The 16,600-nt window shown below is 40.3% G+C and overlaps 1 protein-coding gene across 4 annotated transcripts in view; it reads right to left on the bottom strand.

The window, feature by feature from the left end:
- ARHGAP42 (Rho GTPase activating protein 42) overlaps positions 1-16,600 on the bottom strand; it is a 307,262-nt gene that overhangs the window by 13,790 nt on the left and 276,872 nt on the right. For all 4 annotated transcript variants that reach the window (XM_002708607.6, XM_051820336.3, XM_017343749.4 and 1 more), the window contains 5 exons: positions 11,858-12,017; positions 11,443-11,587; positions 9,835-10,215; positions 9,291-9,447; positions 7,499-7,561 (listed from right to left, as the gene is read on the bottom strand). In XM_002708607.6, the coding sequence (XP_002708653.1) occupies positions 7,499-7,561; positions 9,291-9,447; positions 9,835-10,215; positions 11,443-11,587; positions 11,858-12,017 (906 nt within the window). The remainder of the gene's footprint in view (positions 1-7,498; positions 7,562-9,290; positions 9,448-9,834; positions 10,216-11,442; positions 11,588-11,857; positions 12,018-16,600) is intronic.

Genomic DNA, 16,600 nt, shown 5'->3' with positions numbered 1-16,600 from the left:
AGTACAGACAAATATTATAGCATTATGTATTAGTATAAAATCTAGAAAAAAAATTACAATCTAAGCATATAGGACTCCATAATGAGTACATGAATCCAGTGAAATGTTAGCAACTACAAATAATGCTATTGAGGAACACATTCCATGAAACAATGTTAGTATGTAAAGCAAAAATATTTGCAGACTTGTTCTTGGAATGACCCCTAAATCGCCCATGACAATTTACCGATAAACATTGTGCTTGCTTCTTGATCACCGGTTGGAAACTTCTTAAAATTTGTCACATGTTATATTCATAGTTCCTTTTTTTGTTGTTCAACAAACACTGGCCATTACCAGCTTGGATATCTGTATTAGTATTGGATGTCTCACATGGGCACCTGTTTGAGTCCCAGTTACTCCACTTCCCATCCAGCTCTCTGTTAATGTGCCTGGGAAAGCAGGAGATGATGGTCCATATTCTTGGGCTCCTGCACCCATGTGGGAGACCCAGCTGAAGCTCCTGATCCCTGGCTTTGATCTGGCCCATGCCCACCCATTGCTGCTATCTGGGGAGTGAACAAGTGGATGGCAGATGGATCGCTCTCTTTTTTTTCTCTCTTTTTCCCTCCCTCCCTCCATTGTTCCCTCCCTTCCTCTGCCTTTCAAAGAAATAAAATAAGACTATAAAAAAATTTCTAATACAGGGTAGGCCTTTGGTTTTATGGATGAGATGATGGTGGGGATGCCTTTATCCTACACTATAGTTTCTGAGTTAGAGTCCTAGCTCCACATTTGGCTCCAGTTTCCTGCTGATGGACACCTTGGGAGGGAGCAGGTGGTAGCTCAACTACTTGGATGCCTGCCAGCCATGTGGGAGACCTGGCTTGAATTCCAGAATCCTGGCTTCGGTCTAGTCCAGCTCCAGCTGTAGTGGGTATTTGAGGAGTGAAACAGGATAGATGCTCTGTTTCTTTGCCTCTCAAATTAAAAAAATAATAATTCATTAATTTCTAATACAATTAGTACCAATGGATATAACCCAATAAACAGAAGCTCTTTGGATATCCTTAATGCTCTTTTAAGTTTATAAAGGTGTTCCAAGACTAAAAAGTTTCAGAATCACTGTCACAGATGAGATTATACGACTATGCACCAAAATTTGAGAGTCATTATATTTAGATAATGATATTAGGGTCATTATTTATTACCTTTTAATTTATTATTACTCTCCACAATTTTAGAAGATAAAATTAGATTATTCCTTTAAAAACCAAAGCTTCTTTTTTTCTTTCTTATGAGTGTCATGGTGCTTTCTGGATCTAATATAAGATGCATCATCTGCTCCCAAACCAATGACTTACAATCTTCTCAAAACTCAAATTCCCTGGATAAGAAGACTATGTTGAGCTTTGTTTTTGTGTTTTTTTAGTTATAGCAAAATATTGGTTCTTTAAATTAAAATAGAAATATATGAGGCTTTTTTTTTTTTAGCATGAACCAAACTCTCAATTCTCAGTTAATTTCCTGAATTCTCAATTCAAGAAGATAGTTATGGAGCTTGCCTAAATGACACTTTAAGTGGGTCACACCACTTAATGTAATTTTTTGGGACCATGGTTCCCACACTCCTCTGTAATGCTGAGGCAGAGCCTAGTGGCATCTGGTTCTGGAAGGTATTCCACTGGTTAAAGAAAATAACTGGAAATAACCAACATCTGCTTAGTGTGGTGTACTATGGCATTCTTCTCTACTTCTTTGGTTCTCAACTTTTCGCACACTCAATAATCACTTGGGAGTTTCCCCAGTCCTCACTTACAGATTCCCCAGTCCTCATTTTGGACATTATAGGGTCTGTGGCAAAAACCCAGGATCTTTTTTTTTTTTTTTTTTTTTTGAAAGAGAGCAAGAGAAAGGCAGAGTCAGAAAGACAGATTTTATCTGTTGGTTCATTCTCAAAATGCCAGCAATGGCCAGGCTGAGTTGGACCAAAACTGGGAGCTGGAAACTCAATTCAGGTCTCCTATGTAGGTAGCAGGGACCCCACCAGCTCAGCCATCACCTGCTGCCTCCCAGGGCGCACATTAGCAGGAGGCTGGATCAGAAGCACAGCTGAGACTCCAACCCCATGGGATATGGAGGTTCTAACTGGTAATTAACTGCTGGGCCAAATGTCTACCCCCAGTATCTTCATTATAATAAATCTTGTAGGGGTAAGTGTTGTGGTGCAACACGATAGGCCACCAGATGAGATGCCCACATATCAGGGTGCTGTCAGTCCTGCCTCTACTTCTGATCTAGCTTCCTGCTACTGTGCCTTGGAGGCTGCAGATGATGGCTCAAGTATTTGAGCCCTTGCAACCCATGTGGGACACCTGAATGGAGTTCCTGTCTCTAGACTTCATTCTGTCCTGGCCCCAAGCCATTTGTGGACATTTGGAGAGTGAAGTGGGAAACACAAGGTCTCTTTTTGTCTCTCTGTCATTCACTTTCTTTTTTTTTCTCTTTTTTTTTTTTTTTTTTTGACAGGCAGAGTGGACAGTGAGAGAGAGAGAGACAGAGAGAAAGGTCTTCCTTTGCCGTTGGTTCACCCTCCAATGGCCGCCACGGCCAGTGTGCTGTGGCTGGCGCACCGCGCTGATCCGATGGCAGGAGCCAGGTACTTATCCTGGTCTCCCATGGGGTGCAGGGCCCAAGCACTCGGGCCATCCTCCACTGCCTTCCCTGGCCACAGCAGAGAGCTGGCCTGGAAGAGGGGCAACCGGGACAGAATCCGGTGCCCCGACCGGGACTAGAACTGGGTGTGCTGGCGCCGCAAGGCGGAGGATTAGCCTACTGAGCCGCGGCCTCATTCACTTTCAAATAAATAAAATGAGTACATAAACATTCAAGAATCCAAGTCTTAGAGTGTAATCTCTCCCATTCCACTGGGCATGCTATCTTTAAGATTGCTAGTTTTATCTTAGGAGTTAAATCCAGCATCCTCTCTTGATTCCTTGACATTTCTTTCTTTTCTTCACTGGCAGCCATGCCTTCACTTCCTAACCACTCTTTCACATTGTTCCCTAAATAAAACCATTAAAAAAAAACATTTTAAGTAAAAGCATCTGCCAAAGACCAATGCTTAGCCATTTTTTCCCTTTTCCAAGCAATAAATCCCCTATGCTAGGTACTGTCACCTTTAACTATGCAGTGCAATTGTTGCATTTAAGTTTCTCAAATGGCATCAAACTCTGCGCTGCCCTGGTTCTAGCTGTGTATTTCTAATCACCTCTCACTTGTCCTCCAGGCTCCTCAAACTCTATGCCCAGAACTGCCATGCCCTCTGTGTGTGTACAAAACTGAGATCAGACGCCAAGCTACCATTCTTTCTGATTCTTACTATCAGACACTTAGAATGTTCTTTACACTACTCTCAGTATCTAAGCAGCTACTCAGTCCTATCCTAGTCATAAAATCTCCTTATTGCTTTTCATACTTTTGCTACTCTCCTAATTAAGACCTAATTTTTACCATTATATTCTAAATAGTTGCTTCTCTCCCTTCTCCACAACTTCATGGAAAGGTCACTTGCCTGATCTGTTCAGGTGCATTGTTCATCAGGCCACCCATCTGCTAGTGGCATCTGAAGTCTGCAGTGACTCCAGAGGCAGTATTTTTCTGTTGCTCAAGGTCATTCACCAAAACATCCCAGCCTATCTTTTTCACAAACATGGCTAGTCTTCCTACTACCTCTGGGCCATTCCAAGAGTAATCCTTATTTCGCAGAAGGAACATGAGACAGGCATTGTAGAAGGTTAGTTAGGGAAATGTCCTTAACTTCTATCTGTTGTTTAGCTTAATTTAATAGTAGAAAAGAGAATCAGATGACTGTTAAGAGTTAGCACTGAAATACTGCTAACATATTAGAGAACTAAGTGTCTTGGACAAGCAATATAAGCAATAGTTATAATACCTATAAATGTAGAGATAATCCACACAGCTTCTACCATGGATGTGAAGTACATTGTTGTCTATTTTATAATGATTCAGAAGGCTCAGAATTATGACCTTTATTATATAAGTAAATAAAGTAAATGGATTACCAAAATATGTAACTACAAAGTTATACAACTAGGAAGTGAGGGGCCAAAATTCCTGTTTAACTGTGTCTGTTTCAGTGACAAGTTATACACAGTCCAGAAATTCAACTGGTTAACAGAGGAAGACTGTAACTCTGAATGTAGAGCTGAGTGAGCTTTAAGCTTTTGCTAATACCCATTAGCAGCTAATGTACTAGAAAATAAAAGTACATTATTAAAATGCCTAGGTTGATTGTTAGATATATGACTAAATCTTTATGATACAACAGTGTCCTGATTTACTTCATTAACAGCTTTTTTCCTTAAAGCTCTGTGAGATTACAGACCAGTTGGCCTTTCATATCTGAAAGTTTCACATCAACAGATTTAACCAACCATGGTTCAAAAATATTAAAAATAAAATGCGGGGCCAGCGCTGTGGCTCACTTGGTTGGTCCTCCACCTGTGGCACCAGCATCCCATTTGGGCGCCGGGTTCTAGTCCCGGTTGCTCCTCTTCCAGTCCAGCTCTCTGCTGTGGCCCAGGAAGGCAGTGGAGGATGGCCCAAGTGCTTGGGCCCTGCACCCGCATGGGAGACCAGGAGGAAGCACCTGGCTCCCGGCTTCGGATCGGTGCAGCGCCGGCCATGGTAGCCATTTGGGGAGTGAACCAATGGAAGGAAGAGCTTTTTCTCTGTCTCTATCTCACTATCTATAACTCTACCTGTCAAATAAATTAAAAAAAGTAAATAAAAACAAAATGCACCTACACTGAACATGGACAGACTTTTCCCCCTTGCCATTACTTCCTAAGAAATATAGCCAAACAATCACTTATATATCATGTACATTGCAGTAGATATCAAAAGTAGCCTGGAGATGATTTAAGGTATATAAGGTATATAATATGTGTGGGTTATATGCAAATTCTATGTCATTCTATTTGAGGGATTTGAGCATCTTTTTGTGTTGATATCTATGAGGTTACTGGGAATTTTTTTCTGAAGAGTCAGATTCTGTTTGGAGCTTTCTAATGAACGAGCGCCATCTAGTGGAAAAATTCAACCATTTAGTGCAAGAGATGGAAGTAGCAAGCTTATACCGCTTTTACACTAAACCCTAAAAATGATGACAATCTCAGAGAACTGATATTTGCTCTGGAATGCAGGCTTGATTTTCACCATGCCTTGGTAAAAAGGAAGAAGATGAAGATGCTGTGTACAGAGATAAGAGGCTTATGTAAGAGTACTCAGGGATCAGACGTATCAATGCAAGGCACTGCCACCCAATTAAGAGATCAAAGTGCCTCTAATCTGTGGAGCTAAAAAAACAAACAAACAAACAAACAAAAAACACAAATAACATTCGAAGACCCTCACTAGGCTTTGGAAAAAACCAGAAAGAGTGTGAAGGCACTGGTATTCCTGGTAACTACCACATATCTAGCATTACACAGTTGCTTAAGAAATGCTTGCTCTTTAAAAAACAAAAAACAAAAAACAAAAAAACCCACAAACTTTGAAAACGTTGATAAAATTCTTTTGTTGAATAACCTTTTTTTTTTTTAAAGATGTATTTATGGGGCAGTGCTGTGGTGTAGCGGGTAAAGCCACCACTCGCAGTGTCGGCACCCCATATGCGTGCTGGTTCAAGTCCCAGCTGCTCCACTTTCCATTCAGCTCTCTCCTATGGCTTGAGAAAGCGGAAGAAGATGACCCAAGTCACATGGGAGACATGGAAAAAGTTCCTGGCTCCTGGCTTCAGATCAGCCCAGCTCTGGCCATTGTGACCATTTGGGGAGTGAATCAGCAGATGGAAGAGCTCCCTCTCTGCCTCTCTTTAAGTCTGCACTTCAAATAAATAAATAAATCCTTTTTTAAAAAAAATTATTTACTTGGAAAGTCAGAGTTATAGATAGTGAGGAAGAGACACAGAGAGAGAGGGAGAGAGAGACACAGAGAGAGAGGGAGAGAGAGAGAGAGATAAATCTAAGGCCGGCGCCGCAGCTCACTAGGCTAATCCTCCACCTTGCGGCGCCGGCACACTGAATTCTAGTCCCGGTCGGGGTGCCAGATTCTGTCCCGGTTGCCCCTCTTCCAGGCCAGCTCTCTGCTGAGGCCAGGGAGTGCAGTGGAGGATGGCCCAGTTGCTTGGGCCCTGCACCCCATGGGAGACCAGGAAAAGCACCTGGTTCCTGGCTCCTGCCACCGGATCAGCGCGGTGCGCCGGCCGCAGCGCGCCGGCCGCGGTGGCCATTGGAGGGTGAACCAACGGCAAAGGAAGACCTTTCTCTCTGCCTCTCTCTCTCACTGTCCACTCTGGCTGTCAAAAAAAAAAAAAAAAGAGAGAGAGAGAGAGAGAGATAAATCTTACATCTGCTGGTTCACTCCCTGAATGACCATAATGGCCAGTGCTACATCAGGCTGAAGCCAGGAGCCAGGAGCTTCACTAGGTATCTCATGTGGGTAGCAGGGGCCCAAGTACTTGGGCCATCTTCTGCTGCTTTTCCTAGGCCATTAGCAGGGAGTTTGCTTAGAAGTGGAGCAGCTGAGACACAAACTGGCACTCATAGGGGATGTAGGTGTTGTAGGCAGTGGCTTTACTCACTATGCCACAGTGCTTGCCTCTGGCTATATAACTTTAATAAGGATTATCTTTGATAACTTCAAAGTCTCAATTATCCAGACACAGGAAGCTCAAAAATGCATCAGTACATCCAAATGGAAAATCAAGTGTTACTCTTCAAGTTCTCTCTTTTATATGTTCTTTGAGCAAGTACTTATAAAAATGCCTATTTGTAGTACCTGCTGATAGTATACACACACACACACACACACACACACAGCCACCTTTAAGAAATTCTATTATTCAAATAACAAACCAGACTGCAACAAAGAAAAGAAAAGGAACCAGGAACTTTAGAAGCAAACACATTAATAGCAGCAAGATGTAATAACTCATATCATTTCAACAATGGAGTAGAATGTAAAGTCTGGAAAGCCTGAATGAAGTCTTGTACTTAAAACACAGAGGCACCTGGAGTAATTAGCTCTACAATACCTCACTGGTCCTTAAGAATAACCAAGGTTTTCAATGGATGCCCTGCAGGATTCTTCCAGAAAAAGTTAGATAACTCACAAAAGTCAAGAATGCACTTTTGAAATCGCTCCCAAAATGATGCTCCAAGGTACACAAAGGATTATGGAAATGCTTTCTTTTGGAAGTCTGTTTGTTTACAATCCTTCTGGGAAGATTTCAGCAAAGGAGGCATTGCTACGGAGAAGCTGGGATGCTACATGCCATTCAGACACGACCTCCTGTGAAGTGCCAGTGGATGCGGCTTTGGCCAACATATCTGGGGGCACAGCTGCCATGGATAATCTATCATGTCAATCCTAGGCAACAGCGTTAACATTTCATTTATGTTTTTAAATGTGTTTAATGGTTTTGAGAACTTACCGCCCAGAAGAAACCGGCTTAAGTGAACCAACATTTTCAAACAGCTGGGCTTTTGCCGCCACTCTGAAAAATAATTTTGGAAATAATTCTTCACTTGGAAAATTACTGTGTTCAAGGCAAAATTCAGGGTTGTCAGTTCAACAAAAACAATGATTGGTTAAGAACCATCATCAAAATCGGACCTGGCTTTCAACTGTCTAAGCTTTAATGTGGGAGATTTTTAATTCTAATCTGCAGTTCAAAAAGCATCAGAGTGTAATAAGCCTACAGCTACATCCCCTGGGGATTCTTAGCGCTCTCATCCTTTTTAACCTCCAAACTGAGGGAGCAGTAAAAGGAACATTGTCTCCCACTGTGCTCCTGGGAGCGTGCCATTGATGCCAGCGGAGCCACCAGGGAAGAATCAAAGAACCAAACTGACATGCAGGGAGAACTGTTGTTCCTTCTGATCGCTACCAAACAACCAACTAGACATATTTTCAAGTATTTTTTTAAATATTTGAACATATTTCCTGCAAACTGTTAAGGCCAAATTCTGAAACTATTGCCAATAGATACATTTTTTGATTCAAATCTTGTTTGAAAATTTCAAATTATGGTGTGGGATTGGGGAGAGCTTCCACTCAAAGTGGTGAGACTACTGGGTATGAATGGTAAACAACTGAAATGAGGCACCTGAATTAGACTTTCAAAGTCTATCTTGTTCTTTAATTGACAACCTCAATTAAAGCCATCTGACTATCTCAAGGATCATTTTACATCTAATATAGAACATAGACTCCTTCATTTTAATTAGTACTTTAACTATCAGGACAATCACAAAACAGAAGCTCTTTTCTTTCTTCCACAAAGAAGGGAGTTTATATTCTCGCATCTTCCCTGACAAGTTGGATTAAAATTTAATTTCCCTTGACTGTTTACACATGCTGGGGAGTAGACAGATTTACAAATATATTTGTTTATTCCACAGTAGCTGGATTTCTGACCAAGAGAGATGATAGATGGTGAACACACCCTGCTACCAAAACATTCTTGTCAGAGAAACAGGCATAGTAAAATGCCTTACTGAAGTTACAATGAATAACATGTCAGCAATACCATCATATTAAAAATGCACATGATGTAACAGGAAGAGCACAGAACGGAAGCTAGAGAAATCTTGGTTGGAATCTCAGTCTGTCACTTGTTAGCTGAGTAGATGTGCACTAATTTCTCAAACTTCCTAAGCATCTATTATCATCATCTCTAAAACAGGGTTTATACATTCTGTGAAGGTACTACAATGAGTTTGTGGAGGAAATGGAAGTAAAAGCATGAGTTCATTTTAGTGAAAAAATAATTTTGAAAGTTTTACATAGTCTTTTTCATAACACTTTGTCCACATAGCATTAAAAATGTGCACCAAAATAACTCATACTTTTAATTCCATTTCCCCACGAACTTTTAAAAAATTAGTTGTGTGTATTTTTTTAAAGATTTATTTATTTATTTGAAAGGCAGAGACACAGAGAGGCAGAGGCAGAGTCATGCAATTACATTAAGCCATATCGCTAATGCTAGGCAAAGTGATAGTGATTAAAGTGCCACCTCATGAGACTGTTTATGCATCCTAAGCCTGTTGCAACCTTCCTGTAACATCACACTTCAGAATATCAACCAAGTCCTACAGAAGCTGGCTGTACCCACTCTACAGATGAGGCATTCCACAGTGGGACTCTTAAGAGTTCTTTAGAACATACTCAACCCTTCTGCATCTCTGGGTTGCAACAAATACAAACTCTTTCTCACTTACACTGAGCCAGGTCGCTGATAGCCATTGCTTGATGCAGTGTCTAGCCTTAACCTCCTGCACATTTTTGGAGGCAAGTCTGGGTTTGGTGTGGCTTTGGGTGACTCTTTGGAACCTATAGAAGTTAAGCTTTGAATGGATCCACTGTAGCTCTTGTTTCCTTTAAAAAAAAAAAAAAAAAGCCCAAAGAAATAGGTAAGATGCTATTAGACAAAATAATAGCAACACCACAGTACATGTGCATAACAAAAGGAAGCATTTTTCTCTGAGCCTAAATGGGAAGGTACAGAATGTTCTTGGAGCACAGCAGCCCATCACTCAAGGAGATCAAAATCTACAGTAATTACAAAGACATCACCTCACAGGGATGGAAAGACTTAGGAAAAATGTCACAGCACACAGAAGTTTTAAAACCCAAGCTCAGGAACAAACAGATAAGCATCATTAGTTTCTTCAGCATTAACTTTATCCCTGCCTAGTCATGCTGAGTAATTCAGCGAGTGACACTGAGACAATGGCATCTGGCACAAGCCCCACTCCAGCTTACCTTCGGCCACGGAGATGGATCTGAGGGAGGACGCAGAGGCTCTTTTCAGCCCTGAGAGTCCGTACGGCCCTTTCTTGACGAGGTCTATGGGTGGTGAGGTGTCCCCTGGGCTAGCGACGGAGGCGACGCTCTGTCCGTCTGACTCTGCGTCTGTTTTGGTTGCATCTTCTCTAGAACTTGACTCAGGACTGGTTGTCCAGAGCCCAAGGCTTTTCTGTCCATTGGAAGACGATGGGGTTGCAATCCAGGGGATGCCTCCAGACTTCTCCCGGGGCTGGCAGGAAGCTGACTTGGTAGTGCTATTTTGTTCAGAGGAGTGAGAGGAGAGTGACTCAATGCTACCCATGGGTGTGCTGTCTGGGCTGCTGCTATAGGAGTCACCTGAGGCAGAGCAGGAAAAACAGCGGTAGTTACCAGTAGCTAGTGGTGCTACCAGAAAACCTTGCACATTCAGCTTACCATGCGGCTACCTGATCCCACTGACGCGCAGGCCTTTCTTGGGTGTGCAGAACTGTCCTCAGCACTGAACAGTCTGCATCCGACCTTGGTGAATGTATTTCTCAATACTATTCTAGGAAGATTTTAGACATACATGTGAACTAACTGCCCCTATGTAATAACTGTATTTCTTAAAGCATTAGTGAGCTGGCTGAATTCAGATAATATTTGTTTCTGAAACAGGACTCGGAGGTAAGAGAAGTGAGTCATGTGTGATGTTACAAGAAATCAATGGAGGAAGGTATACTAAAGACATATCTCTGCCTTCTTTTGCTGCACTGATCATGGGTGATTCTGAGTTACAATGTACGTGAGTTCTCCCTCATTCAAAGGCACCATTAAATATCAGCAGCAAATTACAAGCTGCTCAGAGTTTTCAAAGGGAGGATTTTTTTTTCTTTTTCTGCCAAGAATATAGTAACACAAGAAATTGGCTATTTAAATAAGTTTATTTTTAATGTTCCTAAAAGAAAAGTATAAGTAAAAACCAAAGAAAGTGTAATAATACATTCAAATATATCTAAATTAAAAATCACTAGACTGTATTTCCTATTAAATATTGTCTTTGGGAAAAAGTTGGGAACTTGGGAGGGATACAAAATAAAATGAGAATCACTACAGTTTAATGTATGCCGTGGCTCCAAGCTGAGACCCGCATCATTTTGGGGCCTGGTTCAGAATGACTTAGTGATAATGTGTAGTGTCAGTTTTCCTTTTATTTCTTTTCTTTCTCAGACACTTTGATACCCAAGAGATGATGCTTTAAGAACATAATGTGAAAGGAAGAAAGAAAATGATTGCTTCAGTCAGACTTCTTCTTGCTTTCTTCCCTACCACCGTGACAAAAGCACAAAACCTGCTACCAAGAAGCACCCAATGTACTTATTCACAACCACAGAAAAAAGGGCATTGAGGAAACTATTTTTCCCCTTTTGTAGCCAATAATGAATTTGCTTGTCCATAGAACCTCCCAAGTATGAGAACATAGATATGTTAGAAGAGGGCGTGTTGAGGAAAGAACGATTCCTAGTTCTACCTTATTCCTATAACGTGAGCTAAGCCTGAGTGAAAGAATGAAGAAAGCATCTCCCCGTGGCCGGGCACACTTACTGTCGGGTTCTGCCAGGCAGGGGGTATACCTGCCCCTGGGCTTCCGGGAGCCTGTGGACAAGCAGATTGCTCGTGTCCTCCGGGATCCAGATCGGGACTGAGGCTGAGGAAGGGGAATGCTTGGGTCTGGGGCAGTATGAAAAATCTACATAGAAGAAAAATGGACTGAGGTCAACAAAGGAGTGCGATTGCCATTTCCGTTGAAAAACAAGTTTTGAGAGTTACTAATTAATCTTAGAGCTGCAAGAGATGCTTAATGAAAAAAGTGTTCTCTGAATATGAGTAATGACCACATAAATGCTAATGGAGAAAACCTTGACAAACAAATGATGTAGCAGGAAAGGAAAAGAAATTATCTGAAGGATTTTTGGGAAGAACTTAGGATCTGTCACTTGTACATGAAAACTGAGCCTACCTTTTCATAGTGCTCTATCAGAATTTCAACAACAATATTCTGAAACTTAATATTCATCATGGCAGCCACAGTTTCTTCCTGCGCTCTCATCAGAGTTGGTCCAAATATGACACCGAGATTTGAGACAGTCATGAGATTTTGTTGGCTATGTAGTGATACTCTGTACATAAAGAAAAAAATCTTTAAGTTCCATTGTTTCCTAAAGCATTCTCTTCTATCAAATTTCTTAGATTAGAAATGCTAAATACGCTATTAAAGGTTCATTTTCCCAGTCACTTTTAGCCACTTCCAATTGGCACGAGTAGGTGGAATATTCCAGAGATGTAAAAAGTCAACACAAATGAACTAAAAGATACTTAGGCTTACCCACCAATGGAAAGAAATTTTGCCTTCCTAAATTGAATACAATTACCCTAAAAGGATGACCAGTGATTTGCTGCTTTCTGTGGTGCTATGCTTCCTTTAGAATAGATGGGTAAGAATAGGTTGGCTGTAATTATATTCTGACTCATCAAACATTATTAAGAACCTATTGTCAGGCATACATATTATTGCATTTAATCTTTAATGCAAGTCAGTTATCCCTGTCATTTGCATTTGAAAAACAAAAACCCTAGAAGCTCCTAAAGTAAAAGTGATGAACTTGAGGTCATGGCAAAGTAGGGTGCTATTAGAGGTGCTATATCTTTTGCTTATTTTTAAAAATATATTTATTTGTTTGAGAGGCAGAGAAACAGAAAGAGAGAGAGAGAGATTGAGACAGGGATGAGGGGGACTGAGACAAAGAGAGTTTGTGTGTGTTAGTTCTCATCTGCTGATTTATTCCCCAGATGCCCTCAATGGCTAGGGAGGGTGAACTGGGAACCAATCCAAGCCCCCCACATGGGGATCGATGGATATCAGGGACTCGACTACTTGAACTATCACCTGCAGCCTCCTGGGGTGCCTGCTAGCAGGAAGCTGTTCAAGTCAAGTGTGGACTTGAACTTAGGCACTCTGATAGGGTATGCAGGCATCCCAACAAGCATCTCAACAGCTGTGCGAAATGCCTGTACCGAGATGCTGTTTTAGTTCAGGTCTTCTAAATGCAAGTCAAAGGCTTCTATCTCCCTCTCATTCGTCCTTCCACATGCCCCATCCATCCACTGATCCATCCATCCATCTAAGACTTCCTTGAGTGCTTCTCTAATGTCAGACATTGTGTTAGGCAAATGGAGGGACAAGGAGATATGATAACAACATTGCTGACTTTAAAAACGAAAAAAAAAAAAGAGCCTAGATTATAAACTAGAAAATAAACTTTTAAGAAGGTGTACAATACAAGATTATGCTTATGTTTGACTGAATATGTATTATTAACTACAAGCTACAACCAAAATATTTTATGGGAAACTGAGGATTCTGGATGATTCACCACTCTTGACACAGGACAGGAAAAGCAGATTGTCACATTAACTGAACTTCCTTCTTATGCCCAAGAGGACCCTAACCAGGAAGGTGCTCTGAGTAACAGCTGTATTGCAAGTTTCCTTTTACTATAAACAAACATCATATACTAATTGCTTAATATGTATTAGACAATCTACTAAGGAAAATTGTATGTAAAGGCAGTGAGCCTGTCTGGATCCAAACTTGGATCCATTACTTGTAAGTTGGGTGAGCTCAGTCGAGTTACTTAGTATCTCTAGGAATCAGTTTCCTCATCAGTAAATTGAGTATAACAAGCCTCACAGGGTTTCTGAGAGAATTAAAAGAAATAATGAATTAAATTAAAATAAGATACAATTTCATGATAATATTCTCCACTGAAATCAAATTGTCTTTAGCACTGTTGCTAAAATATACTTATTTCTATAATACAAATAAAGGGAATATGATTAATATTATGCTTATTAGGAATAAATTTTAAATAAAAAAAAAACAGTGTGTTTCAATATGGAGAGCTGATGATTACATTGCACAGAAAATGGAATTACTCTTCAGTGGACTTTCTTTCTGCTAGGCTACTTGACTTTTACAGTCCCCTGTATTGTTTGGTTGATAATATACACAAATATAATATATTTGACAATAATCATACAAAGTAAGTAGATGAGAGCAATCCTGCACTGGAATAAGAAAATATACTAGATGTTAATTCAAATTGACAGGAACAAAGGAAAAGGCCAGGAAATGGTGAAGAAGAAAGTTAATATATCAAACTCAATAACACTATGCCTATTCCTCTTTCATCTCTTAGCTTCTTGAAGGAGCATTAAAATTACAACCTTTCTCCATACTATTGAGGAGCAGTGGCTTTTCTACTTACTACTTGTGGAATTCTTTATTTGGTGGAGGGTTAATCTTGTGATTATAAAGAAAATTGTAAGAACTGAAAGAAAATAAGAAAAGAAATAAGGGTGGAAGTGAGGGAAGAAGAGAGGATATGATAGAAAATATCACTATGATCTTAAAGCTGTATATATGAAATGCAAAAAAAGGTTATTGCAAAAATTGAAGAAAAAAAAAGAAAGGAAAGAAGGAGGGTAGTTTGAGAGGAAGGAAGGGTAGCAAGTATGGTTATCTTCAGAATTGTATCCATGAAATACATGAAATATGTTATTATTATATGAATAAAAATTTTAGGAAGGCCGGCGCCGCGGCTCACTAGGCTAATCCTCCGCCTTGCGGCGCCGGCACACCCGGTTCTAGTCCCGGTCGGGGCACTGGATTCTGTCCCGGTTGCCCCTCTTCCAGGCCAGCTCTCTGCTGTAGCCAGTGAGTGCAGTGGAGGATGGCCCAAGTGCTTGGGCCCTGCACCCCATGGGAGACCAGGATAAGTACCTGGCTCCTGCCATCAGATTAGTGCGGTGCGCTGGCCGCAGTGCGCCGGCCGTGGCGGCCATTGGAGGGTGAACCAATGGCAAAGGAAGACCTTTCTCTCTGTCTCTCTCTCTCACTGTCCACTCTGCCTGTCAAAAAATTAAAAAATAAATAAATAAAAAAAATAAAAATAAAAAAAATTTTAGGAAGACAAAATACATAAAGGCATAATCCTAACAATGAATTGGTGAGTTTATAACATACAGATGTAACATGAATATAAATATAGCACCAAAAGAAGAAAGAAGAGGCTGGCAGTGTGGCCAATAGTAGACTAAGCCTCCACCTGTGGCACCAGTATTCCATATTGGTGCATTGGTTTGTGTCCTGGTTGCTCCTCTTCTAGTCTAACTCTCTGCTATGGCCTGGGAAAGCAGTAGAAGATGGTCCAAGTGCTTGGGCCCCAGCACCTGCATAAGAAACCTGGAAGAGGCTCCTGGCTCCCGGCTTCAGACCAACTCAGTTCTGGCCATTGAGACTATTGGGGGAGTGAGCCAGTAGATAGATGACCTCTTTTTGTCTCTCCCTCTTACTGTCTGTAACTCTGCCTTCAAATAAATAAATAAAATCTTCTTTTTTTGAAAGGAAAGACATAAAACTAGAAAATAATAGTGTTTCTGCAACTCTCTTGAATTAAGCAGTAGGAACAAGAAGTAGATTCTATTAGGATGCATATGGTAATCCCTAGAAGAACCACCAAGAAAGGAAAGCAGTCAAGGTGGAATAGAAGAACAAAGGAACACAGCATACAGAAAATGGAATAAAACATGGCAGGTATAGGTTTAACTATATCAATTACAACATTAAATGTGAATGGAACAAACAATGCCATTAAAAGGCAAGGATTATCAGCCTAGATTAAAAAAGAATCCACCCATATGCTTTCTACTGTAAATACAGTTTTGTTTAAAAGTACAAATAGATTGAAATTAAAAGGATGTAAGATATATCATGTAAATAGCACCCATAAAAAAGCTCAAGTGGCTAAACTAATAACACACAAAACAGATTTTTAAACTGTATCTGAGAAAAAGAAAATATAATGATAAAAGATCAATCAAATAGAAAAAGTTACTAATTACATATGCTTCTAATAACAGAGTACTCAAATATCACCTGCAATGAGGCAATATCACCTGCTCCCAGGAAGGCTCTCTAAACAGAAAACTAAGAGTTTTATTTAATTTCACATTTGCATTGAGTTAAGGATTTTTATCACCTGAATATTATGGAATTAAAAAACATAAATCTGGTGTGACTTTGAGAGCACTAGACAATAGCCATACACAATATACAAATATTTTCATTTAGTAGAAATCTACTTTCAGTTTTTTTTTTTGCTTTCAAAGAAAATTACAGTAATTTTCTTAAATGTTCTATCTGCTAATGGATAGGTGTCTCTAAAACATTATTTACAAATGACACTAAAGTTCTCCTTTTTCTACTATATTAAGTTTCAAGAGATCAAAAGTGTTATCTGTTGTTTCAGTTTTCATAAATAGGTTAGTGATGGTTTGAGCACACATTCCACATCCTCTGCTCACCAGTGGGGCTTGACCTTTTGTAGACTCAGGAAAGGAGACAAGGCTGGTGGTTAAGCAGGCTTAGTGGCCAGACACTCCTCCCTGCTCCTGCCAGTGCCAAAGCCATGCAGGGTCACATTAAGGTGAAGTTTGTGATACATTAACATTTTGGGTAATTAAGCAAAAAAGTTGTATGTGACACTCTTGTGGCTTCTGAAAGTACATTTTAAAAGACTGTGAGAAAATTAGTTTGAATACTAGCAAGAGAATACTTAACAAATAAGGTATTTATATTTCAAGAGGCGTTCACTAAGCTAATCCTATCAAGCACAGTGAAACACTACCTAGGAGAAGTGCT

The sequence above is a fragment of the Oryctolagus cuniculus genome, chromosome 1, assembly GCF_051225735.1.
Source record: "Oryctolagus cuniculus isolate XC-2025 breed Fujian yellow rabbit chromosome 1, ASM5122573v1, whole genome shotgun sequence".
NCBI lineage: Eukaryota > Metazoa > Chordata > Mammalia > Lagomorpha > Leporidae > Oryctolagus > Oryctolagus cuniculus.
Note: the sequence above shows the minus strand (reverse complement) of the source record. Positions and strands in the feature narration are given on the sequence as shown.